At 43.7% G+C, this 25402-nt stretch overlaps 1 protein-coding gene across 3 annotated transcripts in view; it reads left to right on the top strand.

Moving 5' to 3' along the window:
* The window catches only part of LOC126298189 (zinc finger FYVE domain-containing protein 26), a 381844-nt gene that overhangs the window by 120194 nt on the left and 236248 nt on the right, over window positions 1-25402 (top strand). For all 3 annotated transcript variants that reach the window (XM_049989496.1, XM_049989498.1, XM_049989497.1), the window contains 2 exons: window positions 7209-7326; window positions 9515-10060. In XM_049989496.1, the coding sequence (XP_049845453.1) occupies window positions 7209-7326; window positions 9515-10060 (664 nt within the window). The remainder of the gene's footprint in view (window positions 1-7208; window positions 7327-9514; window positions 10061-25402) is intronic.

Genomic DNA, 25402 nt, shown 5'->3' with positions numbered 1-25402 from the left:
ATTTTGAACCTACAGTAACTCAGTAGAAAGGAACACTTGATGTGAGAATGGACATCATTTTGAATATTATGTCCCTTCTAACAAGGTTTTATTGCCTCATTGCTGCTATTGGCAATTTTAACTGGAAAACCTCTCTAAAGAAGGTTTAACTATTGCTTAATTGGTAGAAATTTTCGCCACAAATAAATGGTTCTTACTCAAAAAACTATTGTACTTTGAAAAGCTTTGGTGCAAAGTGTATGGTTTTCACATTATTGCTCTCCTTACTTGGTGCTTCTTTGTGTTGTTGCAGTGGAAAAATTCTTTGGCCTCCTGTTGAACATCAGTGAGCTCTCACTAACTGGCAGCAGGCTCTGTCCGTAGCACTAAATAAATTGGCAGCTTCATGGATGTGTCAGTGTTCACTGCCATTGATGCAGTCTCCACCATTTCCTCCATATGCTGATAATGTGGAAGAGTGAGACACATACAAAAAAATGTCTGTAGCAACATTTCCAAGCCTTCAATGTCACTGACCCCAACATGACTTTCTTTCAGTTATGGGTTTCTCCTCATGTTCATCATCTTTTGTGTCAGCTAGCTCCTCTGGAGGAACCTGCCAGTCTCTCTTCTTATGAAATGTATCAATTGCTCCCTAATTATCATAGCAGAATTACACATGTTATGGATGCTCGTGTTGAGTTCTACTGTTGTCAGAAGCGCCCGTAACAGTTGTACATAGCTTGGGCAGTGAAACTTTAAAAGGTTTAGCTGTTGGTGCTAGTTTGTTACTGAAGTTCACTGGGACTCCTATGCTGTTTCAAAGGTTTGTGATGGTATAATCTGCTTGGACCCTGATAGAGAAGTTCATAACACACTGCACAATGTGTAAATCCCCCCCTCATAGAGGTTTTGAACATTTCCCAGTCTTTTGAAGTTTCTAAGGAAGCAGGAACTCGGTAGAAGCTTAGTGTGAAGTAGCCAATGTTGCTTCCCCACTTCAGCTGCCATCGTTAGCTCATTGGGGAAGATGACATAGCGGCTTTGCAAGCACATTCTCCACATCACGTGGGGCAGCACCATGCTAATCAGCAACAGCAATCAGCATCACAACAGCGGCCGCATGTTCCTCTCCCAGTATGCCCTTATCACTTTGTTCAACATGAGCAGGCCATATGCTCATAACATTGGGTAACATGCAGCCATTGTAAAAAAAAAAAAAAAAAAAAAAAAAAAAAAAAAAAAAAAAAAAAAAAAAAAAAGAGGGGGGGGGGGGGGGGAGATACAGACACACTGAATGATGTGGCCATGTACAAATACACAAATCAGAGGTTACATTGAGGCACAGTCTAACTGAAGTTTTCCATAGTCAGAAAAACATTAGTGTGACCAAGGATCCACTGCACTGGCTTATATGTGGCTGTTGGCACATGACGCAGCAGTTGCTGCACTGTTTGTGCCGTTTTGAGGTAGCCTTTTCAGGCCAGTCATGGGAGCATACACTGTTCAGTTATGCCTGCTCACTGTATAGGATTACAACACAGATAAAAGACCAATGACAATATTATAAAAATAATAGATTGCTGCTCACCATATAGATTATATATTGAGTGGTAGACAGACACAATCTCTCTCTCTCTCTCTCTCTCTCTCTCTCTCTCTCTCTCTCCTTCTCTCTCTCTCTCCCTCCCTCCCTCCCTCCCTCCCTCCCTCCCTCCCTCTTTCACACACACACACACACACACACACACACACACACACACACACTCACACAAATGACCATGACCATAACCATGGCTACTATCTGTGGCCACTGAAGCCAGACTGCAAGCAAACTGTGCCTGACAGGAAAAGAAATATCTGGGTGGTGGTAGTAAGAAGGAGACTGGTGCAGGAAGGGGGACGGTTAGTGAGCTAGGGGTGGAGGAAGGTGTAGTGCTAACTATGAGAGTATGACAGGATGTGGTGGAGACAGGATAGGACTGTCAGATTCAGTCAGGTAGTTTGAGGGGGCAGGGAAGCAGAAAAGGTGAGAAGTAGGGGAGGGGGAAAAAAAGAGAGAGACTACTGGGTGTGTTGTTGGAATACAAGGCAATATAGTGCTGGAGTGGGAGCAGGAAAGGAGGCAGGACAGGGACTAGCAATGGTTGACCAATGACTTGGACTACCACTATCCACCACCACTATAAGAGGCTCCATCAAACTTCCCCCGCATCCCATGATAGACACCAAAGCCTGCCTTGCCAACGTACTACATTTGCCATAGCCTTTGAAACTCCCTTCGACCATACTATAGAACCTAGAACCTAAAAAGACCTTTGACACAGTAATGAATCTGTCCTCCAAAAGCCTCAGCCCCACCCCAAGAATCAGTCCTTTTCAAAGGCCTCACCTTATGCCCCACTGCCATATTCAATCTTGTTGGGCTTGTTAAAGTCCTTCTCATCTTCTCCCAGTCCCTAGAGTGGAAACCCCTTTTTGCCACAAATCTTACCAGTCATAATCTAAAACCAATACTGAATCCTACCTTACTCAATTTACTCCTCCATCTAGCCTTGATCCACCCCCACTCACCCTCCCTCCTCCCCTCCCCCCCCCCCCCCCCCCCGCCCTCCTTCCCTGTTAACTTTCCAGAATTTTCTAACATTAAATCTTGCACCAACATCATCCCCCATCATTCACAGAAAAACCTCCAGTGAAACACTGCAAGGATTACTTGGTGGAGCATTCTACTGGCTGTCAGACCCATACCAATAAGCCTTACCACAGTGATTCCATTGGAATGGGGTAACTGTGGCAAGGGTTATAGTCATGTGTCTGACAGCCTCCACCAAGTAATCCAGCAGTCCAGCAGGATCTCCAGTCTCTCACCAAATCCTTAGGTATGTCCAAAAACCTCTTCCCTGAGTCTATATCCCTCATCACTCCCAACATTTGCAACACTCTTACATGCTTCATGAAGTACATAAGTCCAACCAACAAAGATACCCCATTGTAACTGGTCACTGCATCCCCACAGAGAGACTATCTACCCTTGTGGACCAACACTTTCAACCTACTACCCATAACCTGCCCTCCTCTACAAAAGATGCTAACCATTTGCTTTACCAACTCTACACAGTTCCTGTTCTTTTATCACCCCGGCACCCTGCTCTTCACTGTGGATGCCATCTCTCTCTCTCTCTGCACGAAAATCGCAATGCCCATGGCCTTGCTGCCACTGGACACTATCTTTCCAAATGCCTGACTGACACCAAACTTATAGCCTCCTTCCTGATCACTATGGCCAACCATATCCTCAGCCACAACTTCTTCTCTTTTGAAGGCATTGCCTACAAACAAATCTGTGGTATAACAGTGGGCATCCACGTGGCAACATCCAATGCCAGCCTATTCATGGACCAACTAGAGGATCCACCTGAGCTATTCAGAAAACCAAACACCTGATCTGGTTCAGAATAACTGCACCAAGGATGCAGACACTGCAGCCATATTCCTCCAATACCTCAACACCTTCTCCCCAATTCACTTCATCTGGTCTTTCTCAGTGCAAAAAGCCAACCTCCTTGGTGTTGGCATCCTTCACAAGGATAACTATGTCAGTACCTCTATCCACACCAAACCTACCAGTCACCAACCATGCCTCCACTTTGACAACTGCCACCCATTCCACAATTCCGTTCTATAGAGCATAGCCACTGGTCGTTGTCACATACTGGTAAATAGCAGTCCCTCTCTAAATAAGCAAAGAGTCTCATTAAGACCTTTGCAGACCAAAATGACCCCCTCATGTTGTTCAGAAAGAGATTTGGTGCACCTTGTCTCCACAGTGACCAACCATTTGCCATGTACCTACTGACCAACCACTAAGGAGCACCCTCACTCATGACTCAATACCACCCAGGAATGTTTCAACTGAATCACATTATCTGCCAGGTTTTCAGCGGCCTCTTTTCATGCTCTTAAATGAGAAATACCCCCCCCCCCCCCCCCCAACTATTCTCTTCACTCTTCCCGCTGTAGTATTTCCCTGCTTACCCAACCTATGTCACATATCTGTAACACCATTAAAGGCAAGGCCACCTGTGAAATCAGCCATATGGTGTACCAACTTATTTGCAACCACTGTGTGACATTTTATGTGGGCATGGTCTGTGTGCATAAAATGGCAACTACTAAACTGTGGCTATGAAACAACTGTGCCATCCAGTTACTCAGCATGCTGTCCAACACAATGTGCTTGACTTCAATGACTGCTTCACAGCCTTTGGCATTTGGATTCCTCACACCACCACCACATTTTCTGAACTGCACAGGAAGGAACCGCCCTGGCCTCAACCTTCACTAATCCCTGTGTGCCATCTACCTCTATCTGCTTCTCTGCTCACACTCAAGCCTTACATGCACTTCCAATCCTGACAATACACACCGAGCGAGGTGGCGCAGTGGTTAGCACACTGGTCTCACGTTCGGGAGGACGATGGTTCAATCCTGGTTTAAGTTTTCTGTGACTTCCCTAAATCGCTCCTGGCAAATGCCAGGATGGTTCCTTTGAAATGGCACAAATGACTTCCTTCCCTAATCCGATGAGACTGATGACCTCACTGTTTGGTCTCTTCCCCCAAACAACCCTGACAATACACCTGACTCTGCTTCCCCCTTGTCCCTTTACCACCCCCCTCCCCAGCACAGTCCGAGCCACATCCCTGCACACTCTCATAGGCAGCACCAGCCTCTTTCCCCACACCTACACCTACCCCTACCCAGCTACCCCTCCCCCACCCCACCCCACCCCACCCCACACTTCTCATACCCCCACTGTCCACCCCATTGACTCTTTATTTAGTGTGATTATCACATACATCATAACAAATATTATTTAAGCTGATTTACTGAAGTGCTTAGTTTTTCTCTAAGAAGCAGTCATTTTGTATCATACTTATTTGTGATGTGATTGAAAGAGTATGGGTAAGCTTATAGGCTGTTAGTTGAAGTTTGACTAAAAGGCTCAACATTCATCATGTAACATCCAGAAAGCACACTGTGCTACACAAAGTCAATGGACATTCATACATACCATGTATTTCATACGCGTAGTGACCGTACCTGTTGCATAAGCTGTTAAACATCATCAAACCTCTACCTGTTTCAGTTGCGGGATTATGATTATCAAGCACAGTGTAGTTTATGAAACTTACCCACCATGTGCAAGCATTATTCATTGTATGACAGGGAAGTCAGTGTAAGATACATTAATCAGATAAATGTCTGCCCACTAAGTTAAAGAGAGACTACTGTTTCCAAATAAAAATCCTTACTACCCAGTTGTTCTAAATATTTGCACACCACACAATACCTGCCCCTAATATCCAGTCAATTTTCTATCTTTTCCCTTTTGATTTTACTTTGCTTTTCTTTCTTTTTACATTGGTATCCCTGTAGATCTCTCTCCTCCTGCAGTTTCATTATTTGGACTTCATTTTGTATGTCCCATGCCATCTGGTTTGTTTTCCCTTGTTGTCTTTTACTACTTCACATGGGAGCTAAGTGTATTAAATTCAGAAAAACTAAATGTGAAAAGTAATGCTAGTAATGTTGTCCTTAGTTATTACTTTTACGCTGAACCTTTGAAATTTTTCCCTGTTTTTCCTTCTTTCCACTCTGACATTTTATTTCTGTATATTTCTCAGTTGCCTTCATTTATTACCCATTATTTTATCATCCATAATTCTGTGTTTTAATGCTGTCTATTGTGCAATGTCTCCAAGTGTGATTTGTAGAATAAGAAATAATTTTCAGTTGATACAAACTACACTGGAAGCAAGATATCAGGCTTTGCTGTCCATAAGAGTTATGTGTGTACTACAACATACAAGACCTACTAGTTGAACTAAATGTGAGCAAATATTTTATAAGTGGTCCATCTCTACCTGCAAGCCACGATTTCTCTGTGATACAAGGATAACAAGCTGAACTGTAATTTTAGCCGAAACAGACAGATAATATCCAAAGAATGAAGTGGCAACAAAGTTCCTGGACATGATTATTATTAGCGAAATGTGGGAATATTCACAGTCAGTACCTGCTTGTTTTTGTATTCTCTGTTTCATGTTGACAATTCTTGTAACACACATTTAAGAGACAACAAGTGCAGTTAAAATCTGATGCATTTTACATGCTTATTAATATGATGCACTATCATTATGAGGTTTCTGTTGTTGTTTGGGATGATGATATTCTTTATTAAAGATTGACTCTGTTGTTCTTATGGCCATAAAATAATGTCTTCACGAAACAAAAAAATCATCATTTTCATCAGTACATAGTGTGGTGTCACTGCCAGACACCACACTTGCTTGGTGGTAGCCTTTAAATCGGCCGCGGTCTGTTAGTATACGTCGGACCCACGTGTCGCCAATGTCAGTGAATGCAGACTGAGCACCGCCACACGGCAGGTCTAGAGAAACTCCCTAGCACTCGCCCATCATACAGCCGACTTTGCAAGCGATGGTTCACTGTCTACATACATTCTCATTTGTAGAGACGACAGTTTAGCATAGCCTTCAGCCACGTCATTTGCTACGACCTAGCAAGGCACCATATTCAGTACTATGAATGTACCCTGAACAAATAATATTGTGAATCATGTACCATCAAGAGCGACTTTGATCTTTAATGGATTGAAGTTAAGTATCAAAGTAATTATGTCCGCTTTCTGAATTCTAATTTCTTTTCATGTTCCAGACCTCACAACAGTATAGTCTTTCCCTCCTCACACCAGCCTGCGTGAGCAAAAATGTGTGCATTTTGGCCTCCTCTCATAACACGGCGTTGGCTCTAAAGCCAACACGACACATAGTTTATCCATAATATTCATTAGTTTTCACTTATACGATGTGCACCATAATGTATAGTTACTGGATCATATTCTTTGTTTTCCATTTATGCCTTAGTTGATGCAGTTCACATGTAGTGAAGATACATAGTCATTTAGGTAACTGGTTATGACAATCTCTTTCTCCCTAACTTTTTGTTTGAGTCTCATATTTTACATTGTATTTCATGTATTATAAATGACAGGAACATATGCGTGCACTCAATAGAGTGGGGATGCAAACTGATGACAACTAATAACCACTTAAATTGACATATCTAAAAAAGAAATTGATATATGCTGAGAGTTACATTAATATAAGGTGCCTTACAGTGCTTTGTTTTGTGATTTCTAGTCGATAAAAGAAACTGCAGGTGCCAACATTCATACAACAGCTGTGACCTGTGAAGTGGAACATTTTCTGTCAAAGGTGTCACCACCTGTTATAGAAGACCTCAGCAAAGCTGTTTCAGGTAATCATAAATACATTATGTTTCTTTCATTTGCATTTAATTTTCATTCACTCTCTGGTGAACAACTGAACACTGACTGGGCTGGAACACATAACAAACCACAATTACACTGTGTTCTGGTGAAGTGAAAAGTGTTTTACTACGTTATTTGTGAAAAATACATGTTATAGTTATGTGTGCATCACAACACCTCAGCATTATGTGGAGAATGGAAGTACTTGCTACATGAAAACATAAGTAAAAACAAATATAGTCACGAAAACATCGCAGAAAACTGAATTACATTCTAGAAGATAGGTTAACTCCCAGCAAAAAAATTTTCTCATCAACATCGTTTGGTTGCAGATGACAAGCTACCTGTAGTAATTACCACACAAGTGACCCAGAAATTTCATGAATGTAAAAGAAATCATCTGTTGTTTAAACTAAAAATGCACACATAATTTTATAATCATTTAACAAAAATGTTCACATTACAGAATAAATAAAAACGAAAACCCACTGATGATGGCACAGTGGTGCCGAAAAGTATTTGGGTACTCAGAAAAATGGTGTTTTGCATAACTGGCCGACCTCACATCCAACAATTTTAACTGTAAACACGGCCAATACAAGGAGCTGCAAATCAAAATGTTGGTTATTGACTGAGTGCAGTGTTGTGCAGTTAAGTTATGTGCATGTTCTGTGGATCATAAATGTGTTCTCCTGCTATGATATGGAACATGTCAGTTTTATGGTTGTAGTGTGTCTTCTTCGTGGAAAATATGACTACATGATGACCATTTGTATGAATTCCTATGAGTTTTTATTTTTTTTACTGTACATTGGGAAATTTGGAATATGAGTTGTCGAGCAGATATAATCTCAATTTGTGCTTGAAATTAGTTTTATTATCCATTAAATTCTTTGCATCTATCGGGGTTGGTTGAATGATAGCATATATCATTTCTCTTTCAAATAATGAATTTATGAATGTTGTTTTGAGACTGTGATTGCTAATAACAAAATTCATAAGAGAGTAAATGTACTGAAAGGCTGTTGCCAGTATTCCCACCTGCTTAAAGAGCTATCTGTGAGAGATTATTGAGTGAACACCACATATAATCCATATTGTAGCAGCTGGGGTGAGTGAGTGCTGTGGTGGGTGGCGAGGCTGACTGTGATGGATCAGGATGTCTGCAATTCACCACTGTGGAAGTAGCTGCAATGGTGTGGTCTCAGGTAGTGATTGGGCATGGAAATAGTATTGGTTCAAAAAATCACTTTATTTCGTAACAAGCTGCAGCAGTGAAGTTGGTACTGAGAAGTCGTATAGAACTAGATGTGTAAAATAAGGCAGCCAGTGCCCTCCATGACGTAGGCTGGCCTCATCTGGTGAAGCATGTTGGTGCCATCAGCAGCCTGGCAGACAGGTAGTAAGTGGAGTTTTCTCTCAGGCAATGGTGGCAGCTGGCAAGGTAATGCCATCAGTATGCTGACTATAGTGCTGAATCAGTAATGCAGTGGAGTGGTGTGAATCAGACAGTGCACAGCACCTGTGGCAGATGGCCTGCTCATGCCACTCAGTACAAAGAGTACCAGGCTGGGGTGTGTTAGCTGCCTTATTTGGTATGGCACTCATCATTTATTTTATAAATTTAACACTAATAGTGAAACCATAGTGACTTTGAAAATATTATCAATTTGTACTTCCAGGGGTACTCCCTGAACTCACTAAAGAAGCTGCACTGTTTTTCTCACCTAGTTGTAGCTGTTGAGGCTATAAAAGTATTACTGAAATAGAGTAGTGCCCTTTTTGTCCATCTATGTGAAATATATAAAGATGAGAGTTACAGAAAATTGTAATGTGCCATTACACCATGTTTATATATATTATTGATTGCATAACCAACTATAGATATAAGGTAACAGGCTGAGCAAGTATGCAATGTTTATTCAAAACTGTGACAAACTGTGTAAAACTTCACAGACTTGCTAAGTTCTAATACAGTTGAGGTGGAGCTCACTCATCCTGAAATGTGTTGAACATCCAAGATTTCATTCTGAATAGCCTGTTGTAGAACTCTTTTCTTGTATTTCAAAATTATTAGGGAAATAGTAAATCTATGCTTATTACTCTTTTGTCATTTTGTATTCAACTCACATGCTTATGTTATTTATTTATTTTCACTTCTTCTTGTGTTTTCAGTTGGAAATCTTCAGTCCAGTGCAGCCCTTCAGTGTGCAGATTGTGAGACAGCTATTGTCATCATAGATATGCTCTTAACACTTGGATCGAGCCAGGAACATTCAGTTAGCATGTTAGCAGTAGCCCAGTCCCATTGCCCAATGCTCAAGACTGAAGAATCAAAAGAAGCTTCACGTAATAGTACAGCTGGTTTTGTTATTTTTGCCTCTGCAATAGGAAAAACTCTAGATTTTCTTGTGAGTGATAGAAACTCTGAAGATACTTCACATTCATTGTCTCAGTTTCTCCCCACTGATATCTCCCTTCCTGTTGTTATAAGTTCTGCACTCTATCCACTGAATGTGAATGCAGCAATGGAGCTAGTAAATTACTGGTCATCTATGCAGAATGCTTTGAAAGAATTTTGTAGATGTAAAGATGTAGACATTAGAAGAAATGAAATGCAAGAAGCCATAATTACACGTGGAAACTATCTTCACAACACAAGTGCACACATTTGTTTCAGAAAGTTAATGAAGATGTGCAATAACAACAGAACAGAGAAGGGTAAGTACAATTCATTCAGACATTGATACAGTTAAACAAGTTATGCAGTAACTGATGGACAAGTTCATAAATGTATGAAGTTAGTAATGTAGCTAGATCTTCAATGTAAATGTATTGTACTACTGAACAAAAACTGAGTAAGGTTCTAAGTTAAACGGTAAGCAAATTCCATACAAATATTATCACCTGATGTGATATGTATTCCATTCAGTGATAATTAAGGAATTATATTATGGACTCTTAATACAACTCCAGTTCATTTTCTTCTAGCAAAATATCTCTCTTACATTGTTACATTTGGTCAGTTGTAAAATAGAATAATTATTAATTCACACCCTCTAATTTCCAACCAAGAAATAATAAAAGAAATTGTTCTTACATTAGTTCCAAGAAATGTCAATTCTACTAATTGGCACTAAATGGTTAACAGTAAAAAACATGTGAAAAGTCTTATGCCCACACACAAGGCAGTAGGAAAGCAGCAGTGAAATAATGCAACCAACAAAGTATTTAGCCATGGCATGTAGCACTATCTACCACATGTGGTTAAAAAGTTCATTTTCCCACACTATAGTAAGGTTAGTTTTGTTTTCTTCCAGGTGCCACAAAAAGATCTTTTGGTGCAAATAAGGAAACAACTGTTATGTATGAGGTCACTGTAGATGTTATACGCCATAAGTTGTGGATATAAATAAAATAGAAAGAAACTTCCACATGGGAAAAATATATTAAAAACAAAGATTCCAAGACTTACCAAGCGGGAAGGTGCCGGTAGATAGGCACAATTCATTGTGCCTATCTACCGGCGCTTTCCCGCTTGGTAAGTCTTGGAATCTTTGTTTTTAATGTAAGTTGTGGATATTTATATTTCTCTAACTATGAGGAATATTTGGAAAGCATGACTCCAAAACATTTCATACGCAGATAAATGCATATTTATACATGAAATAAGCCAAATTTTACAGAAGTATATCACAATTTTTCCATCTATTTGCTGTTGTGTTGTGAGCATTTAACAAGATAGTGTATCATCTTCTGTATGTCTATGCTAAACGTCCATACTGACAAGTCCCTTTACATTTCATACATTCCATTACTTCCTAGTCTGTTGAAAAATGTGTTACTCCCATGCACTCTTTGAAAGATGTGGGAAACAAGAAGTCACTTGGTGATTGATCGGGAGTATGTCCATGACGATTAAGAATATCCCAGTCAAATATGTTGAGGAATGTAACCATTTGTTTGTACTGTGTGGGACAAAACGTTATTGTGCCATCTTCTCCTTTTGTTTTGAGTGGTCTGACCAAGCCTTCTCATGATCTTGTTGTGTCTGTTGGCATTTGTGGAATTACTTGGAGTAAAAAAGTCAGTCAGCAAAATCTCGTGTCAGATGCAATTCATGAAATTTATGCATACTGTGGAACACCATGTATCCAAAGTGTGGAATTTTAGTTTTTCTTACTGGTATGTGACCCAATGTGCTTCAGCTCCATAAAATGACTTCACTGCCTTTTTCATTTGAATTTGTAGTGGCCACCAAGGCTTCATACTCTGTCACAAAAGAGTTGAGAAATTTTTTAAAACGTGAGAAAATCCTACTAGACCTGAACATAATTTGTATTGTACTGATCCGTTGATATTTTGAGTACTCATCAAGTCCAGAGTTCTGAAATTGTAGTTTGTTGGTTACAACACTGTACTTCTGGACACAATTTTAGCAGTTACATGACACATTTTACAAATAAAGAGTTTCAGTCTGTTCATAAACTCAACACAACCAGTTCTGCACTGACATGTCTCACTCAGTGACACAGACACTTCGTAACCTTACTATGCACACATGCTGCATAATTATTAAATATTTTCTTGTCATTTGATAAATGATAAGCCCTAAAGTTCCTCATTCATGTATTTCTCTAGCAGATTCTAAAAATCACATGTTGTAGTGCATTTACTGAGGATTCTTGAGCTCAAAGTATTTAACACTATAACAGTCTTGTCTACCACTACATAATTGTGAGAGAGTGCAACTAATTCTTAACTTTGGTATGAATCAGATGTGGCATTGAAAGAACTGGAACAGTTTAAATACATTCAGTGAAGTATGATTGTCTGAGGTCTATGCATGTCTGATGGCTTTAGTACACTTGATGCTATGCAAGAAATTTGTGCTGAGAAATGTAGTAGTGTATGAAGGTATCATATGGCACCACAGCAGGTTCTACATAGCGCAAAATTGTCTGCAATGTTTTCTGTTCTTCTAGTGGGGCATCACCTTGTAGCCAATATCAGTTCTTATTCCCAATTCATTAGTGGAACCTGGCTGTTGTGATTGATGCTTCAGTCTCTGGAAATGTGACTTCTACATGTGTCTGAGCAATTACATATTGCATATTGAGAATACATTTTTCAAAATCTGAATGACACAGTGCCAAACATATCATTATTGAAGTAAGATATCATGATTTGAGTGTGGGAAGGGCACCACTATTCCATCTGTCATGGGGAAAAAATCTGTTTTGTAACTGAAGAGTTGGTCCTGCTTTCTTTCTTGCTTCTCAATTATATTTTCGGCTTCTTTTTCTTCTTGAGAATTATTTCATTTTATTTATAATTGCAGGTGAATAACAATGAACCAGTCCCCTGTTAAGTCAATAGTGGGCAATGGTAGACTTACTTAGACTTAGTTGCTAGTTAGCATATTGGGTGTCAAGTTTCTTCCAGTGAACTCAGTCAGCTGCCTCCTCACAGTTCATGCCCGTGCATTGAAGATCCTTTGTAAAAGCTCTTTTCTAGGTGTTAAGAGTTCTTCCTCTACTTCTGTATCCATCCATTGGTTTCAACAACAGTGCTGATTTGGAGATTCTTTCATCTTTCATCCATAAAGCGTGCCTCACTCTTCTTTCAGCAATGATTTTCTATAGGCTACATAGACTACCTCTTCTCAGCACTTCATTATTCGAAACATGTTCACCATTACTGATCTTCAGTATTTGTCTCGACCATCATTGGTGGAAAACATTGGGCTTGTGTGATGCTTTTGCTTGCATTTTCCACGTCTCACATACATTTACGGCTATCAGTAGGATAATATACGGCTCCAGCTGAAGGTTTGTGGACATAAAATCTGTTTGCCATGTGAATCACATTGGTTGGAAAACTGCAAAAGCTTTCCCAGTTCTGCTGATGCTGTCTGCATATACATCTCCATTATTACATATAAGATAACAGAGGTACAGAAATTGGTCAACATCTTCCATTATAATTTGAGTAGATACATTTCCACTTTTTATGCACATTGTTTTTGCTTTATCATCATTTTAATCCTATCGAACTGGCCATTCCAGCTAGCTTTTTAATCATTAATTGTAAAGGTTGTGGTTTTTCTGCCAGAAGATCACCATCATCATCATCAGCAGCAGCAGCAAAATCAAGATCTCTTAGCCAGAACTGCTCAGTCACATGTATGTCCATATTGGAGTTGCCCACAGTTTTTCACATTATGAAATGTATGACAAATATAAAAAGTAATGGTGACAGAATACATTCTTGGCTGACACCTGTCAGAATGCTAAAGAAAATGGTGGTCCCATAACACCTCACAGCTTCATTCAACAAGTAACTTTACAACTGTGTCTATCAAAGCAAGAGGTCTTGCAACTTTTGAGTTTTTCTGTTGCATGCTGAACATCCTCTTGTGTGTATCTTGTTTAAGATGGTTGTTCATAGCCCACAAAACCTCTGTGTTGCCTTCAAGCACAAGAGACTTTTTTTTAGTTTTGCTATATAATGTTCCCTTCCCTTTCTTTGTTATCCAATGTATTTGGTTTGGAAAAATGTCAATTTCAACAAATTTGTTATTTTTGTTGGGATAACAGTCTACTTTCTTACTGTGATGACACACAATAAATGAAGTAGAAGACATCCTACTTCTGGGATTGGGATTACTGGATAGATGGGCAGCACAATTGGAAGACACAAGTTCACTCTGCATACTTAATTTTATATGGGGAAGCAAGTTTCTGACTGGATTGAGTATTTCGTGGTTGAAGTGATACAGCTTATCATCTCAGATGGAGATTCCCAACACATTTAGAAGTAGCTGGTGTTGTTGTGACCCTTGCTATTCTTGTTGTACAGTACCTGGTCCCACCCTTGTGAGTACATGCTTGGCTACCACAGTGCCACAGCCTTTGTAGCATTATTTCCTTTCCATGTTGCAAGCTTATACTTCCACTGTCTCTTTCTCACTCTGCCTCTCCATCAGATATGGTTTTCTTGGTGCATACCCTGCTTGGACTTGGTATAGGATTGGGACTCGGTTTTACACTTCCAGTCTTTTTGACAACTTTTCATTAAATACGCGCATGGTCCCCATTGTTGGGTTTGACCTGCCACAAATTTTCAAAAGTCTCCAAATGTGTGGATCATGCAGGGAAGGTCACCCAATGTGGTGTAGGCTTTGTGCCTTTCCATCATTGCACCCTTCCCTTTAATAAGGTAATATACACCCAAAACCCAGCTCTATACTCTATAGCCATCCGCCTTTTTTGTTGAAAGTGGGTGATCACAAAGTACCTGCATGGTGATAGCTGATAGCCCCCTGCCCATGAAGGTATTACACTGTTGGTGCCTGAGGTGAAAACACCCAGTGTATTCCAAGGAGTAAGTGGCCACCGTGACTGGGGCACAGGGACTCTGAACAATGGATTACTGGCTATGTAGATGTGGTGAGACAGGGTGGCACCCACGAGGGGGACCCCATTCCATGGCAGATGAGCCACAAATGAATTGGATGAAGAAGTTATCTCCCTCTGGTGGCCATACGGCCCCTGCAGTCTCTATGGAAGGGAAGTCCTCTTTTAATGAAGAGAGATACAGTCCTAAAATGTTCCCTTCCCTGGCTATATCATGGGTTGTTGTTGTGACTGAATATTGTGACACTCAAATCCTCTAAAAATAAACAGAAAATATACTTATTCAAAATAGCAGATAAAAATTCAGTTGATGCCTTCCTGAGAGACCATCTCCACTCCTTCCAAATTAACAGTGTAAGTGTACACCAGATGTGACTTGAATTCTAAGAAATAGCAATTGAGAGATTTATAGCTAATAAATTAACAAACAACAGAGTTAATCCTTCTTGGTACACAAAATGGGTCAGAACACAGTTGAAGAAACAATGAAAAATATATAATAGTTTCCACAATGAAACTTTGTCTGGAAACCTGGCAGAAAATCCAAAGAGATTTTGGTCATATGTGAGATATGAAGTATGGTTGTGGCAAGACACAGTCAATGCCTTCTCTGGGCAATAGCAAAGGAAACACTATTGACGACAGTGCTGCCTAACCAGAGTTACTAAACACAGCCTTCTGAAATTCCTTCACCAAAGTAAATATTCCAGAACTGGCATCAAGAACCATTTCGTGCTTATGGAATATCATCTCAATTATGTGACTGGATTTATGATTTCCTGTCACAGAGGTCACAGTTTGTAGTAATTTATGGAAAGTCACCGAATAAAACAGAATTTATTTCTGGCATTCCCCAAGGTAGTGTTATAGGCCCTGCACTGTTCCTTATCTGTATAAACTATCCAGGAGATAATCTGAGCAGTTGTCTTAGGTTGTTCACAGGTGATGCTGTCATTTATCGACTAGCAAAGTCATTAGAAGATAAAAACAAATTTTAAAATGATTTAGAAAAGATATTTGTATGGTGCAAAAATTGGCAATTGACCATAAATAATGAAAAGTGTGAGGTTATCTGCATGAGTGCTAAAAGGAATCCATTAAACTTTGATTACATGACAAATCTGTCAAATCTAAAGGCCATAAATTCAATTAAATACCTAGGAATTACAATTACAAACAACTTAAATTGGAAGGAACACATAGAAAATGCTGTGGGGCAGGCTAACCAAACTCTATGTTTTATTGACAGAACACTTAGAAAATGTAACAGATCTACTAGAGATACTGCCTACACTATGCTTGTCTGTCCTCTTTTAGAATACTGCTGCATGCTGTGGGATCCTTACCAGATAGGACGGATGGAGTACATCAAGAATGTTCAAAGAAGGGCAGTACATTTCACACTATCACGAAATGGGGAAGAGAGTGTCACTAAAATGATAACAGATTTGGTATTTTCAGTCCAGCAGAATCTTCTCATGAAATTTCAATCACCAACTCTCTCCTCCAAATGTGAAAATATTTTGTTGACACCGACTTACATAGAGAGAAACAATCATCATAATAAAATAAGGGAGATCCAAACTTGCTGGGAAAGATATAGGTGTTTGTTTTTTCTGTGTGCTGTATGAGAGTGGAATAATAAATAGTTCTTGTGAAGGTGATTCGATGGATTCTCTGCCAGGCACTTAAATGTTATTCGCAGAGTATCGATGTAGATGTAGGATTGTAGGCCTAAGTGGCAAGCAGAAAAATACTCTCCCCAATACTTAGTTTGCACAAGGACTGATGGGGATTTCTTCTTGACCACAAATACCTTATTCTTTTGGAGAACTGAGAAGACAAGTTTGGGTAAGTGGCAGCCATCTCTAAGATGGAAAATGGGTCAGTTGTGATCCAAACAGTTTCCCCTTCTCAGTCATGGATACTTATTGCTTATAACAAACTGTGTGGCATACTGATGATTGTCACTCCCTGTAATAATCTAAATATGGTTCAGGGCATCGTTCTCCACCAAGACTGCTCTTGCAATCGGATGATGAGCTACTTGACAACTTGGAGCAATGGGTTGTACACTTTGTCCAACGCCCCCCCCCCCCCCCTTCCCCTTGCGGGTTTGGGGGTAAGAATAGGCCCGTGGTATTCCTGCCTGTCGTAAGAGGCAACTAAAAGGAGTCTCAAACGTTTCGGCCTTAATGTGATGGTCCCCATTGGGGTTTGACCTCCATTTTTCCAAATTCAACAGAAGTACGAGCCTTTTGGGGAAGGACACCTTACGTGGTGCACCATCAGTCCTCTGTGCCCTAAGACCTTGGCACTCTTTATCGTCTTGGCGTCGTAACTACACCTTCCATCCCTTATTTTGGGCATACACCCCAGATTGATTGTGTAAGTTACATCATTAGTGCGTCACCATCTGCACCACGGTCACTATGGACTACCCATGGCACCCAAAGTTCAGCACGGTAGCCAGCCCGTTGTGGTGGGGTCGTCATGTACACTCTGGGTTGTTGCCCCCTGACAACACAGGGATCGTACTGCCGATGCCTGAGCTGACACCTCCCCATGTAAGCCAAGGAGTAGATGCCCGTCTCTCTGAGGCATCGGGACTCCTGGCAACGGCCATCCTGCCAGGTGGCCTTTGCTGTGGCTGGGTGGCGCCCGTGGGGAGAGCCCCTGGTCGGAGTGGGTGGCATCATGGCGGATGCCCCGCAATGAAGCGGGTGAAATCTCAATCTGGTGGACGCCCGACCACCAATGTCTCTAAGCGTGGTAAGGTGGAATTTAACGCTGTGACATATAACCCGAAATCGTTCCTTTCCCTCGCCACGCCCTGGGAGGGTCGTCGGGCTGCGGACAGACAGGAGCCGTATTCACCGCGATACCTTGTGTGCAACAGAACTGATGGTGATTCGTTTTTGGGGAATAAGCCTCTGTTCTTTGTGACCCATCTTGAAGATATGTTTAGGGAAGTGGTGTCTCTTTCCAAAATGCGGAGCGGGGCCATTTTGATACAAGCAGCTTCAGCTGCACATTCAAGGGCATTAATCACCTGTGAGAAGCTTGGTGACATCTCCGTCAACGTCACTCCCCATAAGTCACTAAATTTGGTCCAGGGGATTATCTTTGATAAAGATCTTCTGCTACAGTCTGATGACGAGCTACGGGAGAACCTGGCATGACAAGGTGTACACTTCGTTCATCGTGTCTTTAGGGGAACCTAGGATAATAGGATCGCTACCGGTGCTTTCATCCTGGCCTTTGAGGGCGACTCCCTTCCCGAGAAGGTCAAGGTCATGATCTACCGGGGCGATGTCAAGCCCTATGTCCCGCCCCCTTTGCGGTGCTTCCAGTGCTGGAAATTCAGACACATGTCTTCCACATGCAGTGCCAGCCCCACGTGTCGAGATTGTGGACGGCCTTCGCATCCCAATGCTCCGTATGCTCCGCTTCCTACCTGCCTTAACTGTGGGGAGCATCATTCTCCCTGCTTGCCAGACTGTGCAGTCTACCAACAAGAGCGGAAGATAGAAGAAATTAAGACCCTGGACCGTTTAACTTACCAAGAGGCCAGGAAGAAATTAGAACGGCTCAACCCCACATCTATGTTGAGGAGTTATGCTGCTGTAACACTGCCGCCACCAGTTCCTGCAAAGACTCCTTTCACAGTTAGCCCACCGAACAGTCACGTTACGCCTGCCCCACCACAGGTGGGGGCCACTCTCTCTTCCACTGCTCCCAAAACACCCAGTTTGGGAGCAGTGCACCCCGAACAACCAGGGACGTAAGTCGCCACCGCTCAGCAGGAGGGGCGACAGCCCTCTCCAGCTGCTCAGCAGGGGACGCATCAGCCTCCTCCTGCCTCACTTGTTCGGAAGGGGTCCCTCGGGGGAGTCCCTTCCAAGGACTTCCCCAGTGTCTCACATGACACTAGCCAGTGGCTGAAGAAGGCACCAGCTGCTGGTCGAAGGGCTTCTCGCTCTTCGTCTGTTCCTGATGATGCATCAGGAAAGCGCTCCCGGCATGCAAACCCTCCTCCGAAAGAATAGAGAGAGAAGAGGAAGCTCTCTAAGAAGGATAAGGACCCAGTGGTTCCCGCACCACCGCTTCCTGTCAGCTCAGCCTCTGAGGATGAGGTCGAGCTCTTGGCGAGATCGAGGTCATCAGGGGACGCAGTCTCCTCGGAAACTATGGCCGTAGCGACGTCCGTCACTCAGTCGATGGCAGCATGTGACCCTGCGAAGTAATTTGCCTTTTCCGTGCCTGCATGCCCCTACAGGACACGCGTTGTACAATCCTCCAGTGGAATTGTGGCCGTTACTTTAGCCATCTACCTGAGTTGTGTCAGTGTCTAAGCACGACACACACTTTGTGCATTGCCCTCCAGGAAAGCTGGTTCCCGGCAATGCGAACCCCTGTCCTTCGTGGATACAGGGGTTATTACTGCAACCATAGCATTTACAATTGTGTGTCAGGTGGAGCCTGCGTGTATGTCCTTACCTCTGTATATAGTGCTCCTGTGCCCCTTCAAACATCATTGGAAGCTGTGGCTGTCAGACTAAGGACTACCCAGGACATAACCATCTGCAGTGTCTATCTCCCTCCAGGTGGTACAGTCTCCGTGACCGAATTGGCTGCACTTGTCACCCAACTTCCCACGACTTTTCTTCTCCTGGGGGATTTTAACGCTCACAATCCCCTGTGGGGGGAACGAAGATTACTGGCCAAGGCAGAGATGTCGAGAATCTCATCTCCCAACTCGACCTCTACCTCTTAAACACTGGCACCGCCACACATTTCAGTGTGGCGCATGGCACGTTCTCAGCCATAGATCTGTTGTTGTGCAGCCCAGGGCTTGTACCATCGATCCACTGGAGAGTCCATGACGACTTGTGTGGTAGTGAACATTTTCCCATCTTCCTTTCACTACCCCAGTGTCACTCCCATGGCCGCTTGCCTAGATGGGCATTTAGCAAGGCAAACTGGAAAACATTCTCCTCTGCTGCCACTGTTGACTCTCTCCCCCACGGTACCATCGATGTGGCGGTTGAGACGCTGACTGCAGCTATTGTTTCCTCTGCGGAACGCACCATTCCTCTTTTGTTAGGGTGCCCCCGGCGAAAGTCAGTGCCTTGGTGGTCCCCGGAGGTCGCTGAAGCCATTAAAGAGCGTCGGCGGGCTCTTCAGCGACATAACTTCATTTTCTTCAAACGTCTCCGTGCTCAGGCACGGCGGCTCATCAAGAGATGAAAACAGGAGTGCTGGGAGAGGTATGTTTCTACCTTTGGTTCCCGTACCTCACCCTCCCAGATGTGGATGAAGATTCGTCGCATCTTTGGATTGCAGCACTCTACAGGTTTCCCAGGGCTTACCATCAACGGGGCGCTATCCGCCGATGCCGATGTAATTGCCGAGTATTTCGCGCAGCACTATGTTCGGGTCTCTGCATCAGGGAATTACCCGCCTGCGTTTCGCGCGCTAAAATGCCGGGAGGAATGCAAACGTCTTTCTTCTGCTTCTCGCCACCCTGAGGCATATAACACCCTGTTTAGTTTGTAGGAACTCCAAAGCGCCCTGGCACAGTGCCCCAATACAGCCTCTGGGCCAGACGGTGTCCACAATCAGATGCTGAAACACCTGTCCCTGGACTGTCAGCGATGTGTTCTTGCCATCTTCAACCGCATATGGGGCGATGGTGTCTTTCCGTCGCAGTGGTGAGGAAGTACCATCGTTCCGGTGCTGAAGCCTGGTAAGGACCCACTTAATGTGGATAGCTATCGGCCCATCAGCTTGACAAATACTCTGTGCAAGCTACTGGAACGTATGGTGAGTCGACGGCTGTGTTGGCTGCTCGAATCTCGGGGTCTTCTGGCTGCGTGCCAGAGCGGCTTCCGTCAGGGCCGTTCCACCGCCGATACTTTGGTCTTCCTTGAGTCTGCAATCCGCACTGCTTTTTCCAGGCGCCAACATCTCGTCTCCGTCTTTTTCGACCTCTCCAGAGCATATGACACGACGTGGCGGCACCATATTCTCGCCACGTTGCACGGGTGCGGTCTCCGGGGCTCTCTCCCCATTTTTATTCAGAATTTTGTATCTGTTCGGAGGTTCTGCGTTTTAATTAGCACATCCCATAGTTCACTTCATATCCATGAGAACGGCGTTCCTCAGGGCTCTGTATTCAGCGTGCCCCTTTTCCTTGTGGCCATTAATGGCCTTGCAGCAGCAGTAGGGTCGTCTGTCTCACCCACATTATATGCTGACGATTTCTGCATCTTTTTCAGCTCCTCCACCATTGGTGCTGCAGAATGTAGGTTGCAGGGAGCCATACGCAAGGCGCAGGCATGGGCCCTAGCCCATGGGTTTCAATTTTCTGCTGCGAAGACTTGTGTCATGCACTTTTGTAGGCGTCGAACTGCCCATCCCCACCCTGAGCTCTATCTTCAGGATGCCATGCTCAGGGTTGTTGACACTTACCGTTTTCTGGGATTGCTGTTCGATGCCCGGCTTACGTGGCTTCCACATATTTGTCAGCTCAAGCATCAGTGCTGGCAGCATCTGAATGCCCTCTGCTGCCTCAGCAACACAACTTGGGGTGCAGATCGTAATACGTTGCTGCAGCCCTACAAAGCCCCCTTGTGCTGTCCCTACTCATTTATCGGAGTGTGGCGTATGGTTCAGCATCGCCCTCAGCATTGCAACTGCTGGACCCCGTTCACCATTGTGGGGTTCGACAGGCGACAGGAGCATTCCGCACCAGCCCTGTTCATAGCCTCCTTGCTGAGGCTGGGGTTCCTCCGCTTCGTATTCGGTGTCAACAACTGTTAGCGAACTATGCTGCCCACATCCGTTGTTTGCCCCGTCACCCTAACTACCGTCTCCTTTTCGCTAATGAGGCAGCCCATATCCCACACCAGCGGCCACGATCAGGCCATACAATTGGGTTCCATTTTTGGTCGCTCCTTTGTGAACTCGAGTGTTTGCCTCTTCCGTCTGCTTACCAGGTCCGCCCACATACACCACCTAGGTGTATTCGTCGGCCGCAGCTTCAGCTGGAACTTTCCTGATGGCCAAAGGATTTGGTTCCTTCTGCAGTCTTGCGCCGCCATTTCCTTGCTCTCCTCGGCGCATACCATGACTCGGAGGTTATCTATACCAATGGCTTGATGGTTGATGGCCGTGTGGGGTACGCTTATGCTCATGCGGACTATGTCGACCAGCGCTCCTTGCCGGCTGTAGTGTTTACACCGCAGAACTGACAGCCATTTTTCGTGCCCTTGAGCATATTCGTACCAGCACTGGAGAGTCATTCGTCATTTGCAGTGACTCGCTCAGTAGTCTGCAGGCTCTTGACCAGTGCTACCCATGCCATCCCATTGTTGGTGCCATCCAGGGGTCCATTCACACTCTTGAACAGCGTGGTCGTTCAGTGGTGTTCATATGGACCCTGGGCCACGTTGGAATCGCGGGAAACGAACTTGCTGACGAGTTAGCCAAAGAGGCAACCCGCAAACAGACGCTGGAGATCGGCCTACGGGCAATTGATCTCCGAAAGATTTTGCACCGTCGAGTCTTTGGGATGTGGGGAGACGAATGGCGCACTCTGTCTGCACCTAATAAGCTGTGGCAAGTAAAGGAGACCACGACTGTGTGGGGTTCCTCCATGCGGGCCTCTCACAGGGATTCTGTTGTTCTGTGTAGGCTCCGCATTGGTCAGTTTTGGCTGACGCATGGTCATCTGCTGCGTCGAGAGGACCCCCCTCATTGTCGCGGGGGTGCAACCATGACGGTGGCGCATCTGTTGTTGGAATGTCCTCTTTTAACCGCTCTCAGGTGTGCTTTTAATCTCCAGGGTGATTTATCATCTCTTTTAGGTGACACTGTCTCTGTGGCAGTTGTTTTATTCGCGCTAGCGGCTTTTATAGGTCCATTTAATTTTCTTACATCACCCTCTTTTGAGCTGTATTTTTAATTAGTTTTGTGTTGTCATTCGACTCCATCCTAATCTTTTAGGTGGATGTTTTAACGTGTTGCAGAGTGGCTGGCTCATCCTATTATTTTCGTGATCAGCCAGCCACAATCCACTGCTGTACAGTTTTAATTCTTTCTGCCTTTCTTCTCTAAGTTGTTTTTGTTGCTGTGCTCTGTTTTCCATGTTTCTTTATTATTGACCATGGGGATTTTCTTCCCTTGGAATTTTTATCTTGTGCTTCGAATGACAAATGGATGGTTTCACTGTGCTCTGTGTGTTTATGAAACAGGGGACTGATGACCTATGCGGTTTGGTCTCTTTAATCCTCAACCAACCAACCAACTTTGTCCATCATGTACATAGGGGGCCAAAGGCAGTAGGTCAGTATCTGTGCCTTCATCTTGGTGTTTGAAGGTGATTCATAGCCTGAAAAGGTCAAGTTGATAGTATACCAAAGCAATGTGACACTGTATGATCCCCCCCCCCCTCTCCCCCATGCAGTGCTTCAAACATTTAAAATTCGTACACATGTCTTCGCGGTGCAGCACCAGCCCCATCTGTAGAGCTTACTGACTAGTGTCAGCTGTGGAAATCACCATTCTCTCAGCTCACCCGATTGTACTGTTTTCCAGAAAGAGAAGAAAATACAAGTATACAAGACTCTGAACCCACTAACTTATCAAGAGGCCAAAAATAAGTACAAGTGGTTGCACCCACCATGTAAAACGGTGTCATATGCTAAGTTATGATGACGTCACTCCATTTAGCAACAGTACTCTTGTCTGTTACACCACCATGCGTGCCCTCTGATGGTTGGGAGCTCTCTTCTTGGTGCTTCCCCCACACCTCCTTTGGGGTTGATGGCTTCCCACCCACAAGGGACATTAATACCCATCTCCTAGCTGGAGATAAATCACTTTATTGCAGCTTCTGTTGCAAGGAAGGGGTCCTTCAGGACCCTTCCTTCCAAGGTTTCTACCAGTCTACAACCGGACACCAGCCAGTGGCTGAAGGAACCACAGGCTGCTAGTCGCAGTGCTTTGCGATCATCACCTTTATCTGAAACTGATACAGAGAAACCCTCATGATCAACAAAATCCTCTAAGGAGAGGGAAGATATGAAAAAGTCTTCCAAGAAGGACATATCGGTGGCCCCCATGCACCAGATTCCACCTGTTCCACCCCTGTGGCCGAAGCAGAGATTCTGGTGGGCCCTGAGCCCCAGTTTGCACCACATAGTGGAACCCAGAACTTAAGTGCCAGCAGGTGACCCTAGAGTGTAACCTACCTTCTCGGTCCCTTCATGGCCTCACAGTACATGGACAACATTATTCTCCAGTGGAATTTTAGCAGTTTTTTTCTACCACCTGGATGAGCTACATCATCTTTTAAGTACTTTCCCTGCTTTCTGCATTGCCCTACAGGAGACATGGTTTCCAGCAATGCAGACCCAGGCCCTTCGTGGATACATGGGAGTTTATAAGAGTCATGCTACTTATGACAGGGTGTTGGGCAGATTTTGCACATATATTCTGGACTCTATGTATAGTGAACTTGTCTCTTGTTATACACATTTGGAGCTTCTGGCTGTTCAGGTAAGAACAGTTCAGGATATTAACATCCGCAGTGTTTACCTCGTTCACGATGCTGAAGTGTCTCAGTACATATTGTTTACATTGGTTTCTCAGCTCCCCCCCCCCCCCCCCCCCCCCACCTTTCCTAATCATGGGTGATTTCAGTGCCAATAACACTTTATAGTGTGGAACCATGATCACTGGCCACAGTAAAGACCTCGAAAACTTACTGGCACAACTTGGCCTTTGCCTCTTGAAACTTGGTACCCTCCACACACTTCATTGTGGGGCACAGAACTTTCTCAGCCATTGACCTTTCTAATTGTAGCCATCGTCTTCTCCCATCTATCCACTGGAGGGTCTATGATGACCTATGTGGTAGTGACCTCTTCCCGATCTTCCTGTCCCTCCCTTGGTATCACTAGCGTCATTCCCATTACTGCCTGCCCAGATGGGCTCTCAACAGTGTTGACTGTGTGCCTTCACTTCTGCTGTCACCCTTGGCTCACCACTGTGTGAAGATATCAATGAGGCAGTCCAGAAAACAACCACAGCCATTCATTCAGCAGCCGATTTGGCGATCCCTTGTTCCTCGGGTCTGCCCCAACAGGGGACAGTACCATGTTGGTCATCAGAAATCACCATTAGAGACCATAGATGGACTTTCCAGCACCATAAGTGGCTCCCTTTGATGGAAAACTCAGTGCCTTTAATGGCCACCATCTAATAAAATGACAGAAACAGAAATGCTGGGAACAGTCCATTTCAACCATTAGCTCACATACCTCCCCTTTGTGACTTTGGATGAAGATCAAACATTTCTACAAGTATGAGGCACCTGCAGGTATATCTGGTATTACCTGAAGTCACTGTCTACACTGATCCAGAAGCCATCGCCAAATATTTAGCTCTGCATTATGCTCGAGCCTCTGTGTCTGAGAATTATCAACCTACCTCGGGGGCCCTAAAACAGCAGATGAAGTGAAAGCAATTATCGTTGACTATACACCACCTGGAGCCATATAATACCCCATTCATTGAGTGGGAATTCGCCATTGTTTATTCCACTGCCCCAATAGAGCCCCAGGGCTGGACTGCATCC

The sequence above is a fragment of the Schistocerca gregaria genome, chromosome X, assembly GCF_023897955.1.
Source record: "Schistocerca gregaria isolate iqSchGreg1 chromosome X, iqSchGreg1.2, whole genome shotgun sequence".
Classification (NCBI taxonomy): Eukaryota; Metazoa; Arthropoda; class Insecta; order Orthoptera; family Acrididae; genus Schistocerca; species Schistocerca gregaria.
The sequence above is the reverse complement of the archived record's forward strand: the minus strand, read 5'-3'. Positions and strand labels throughout refer to the sequence as shown.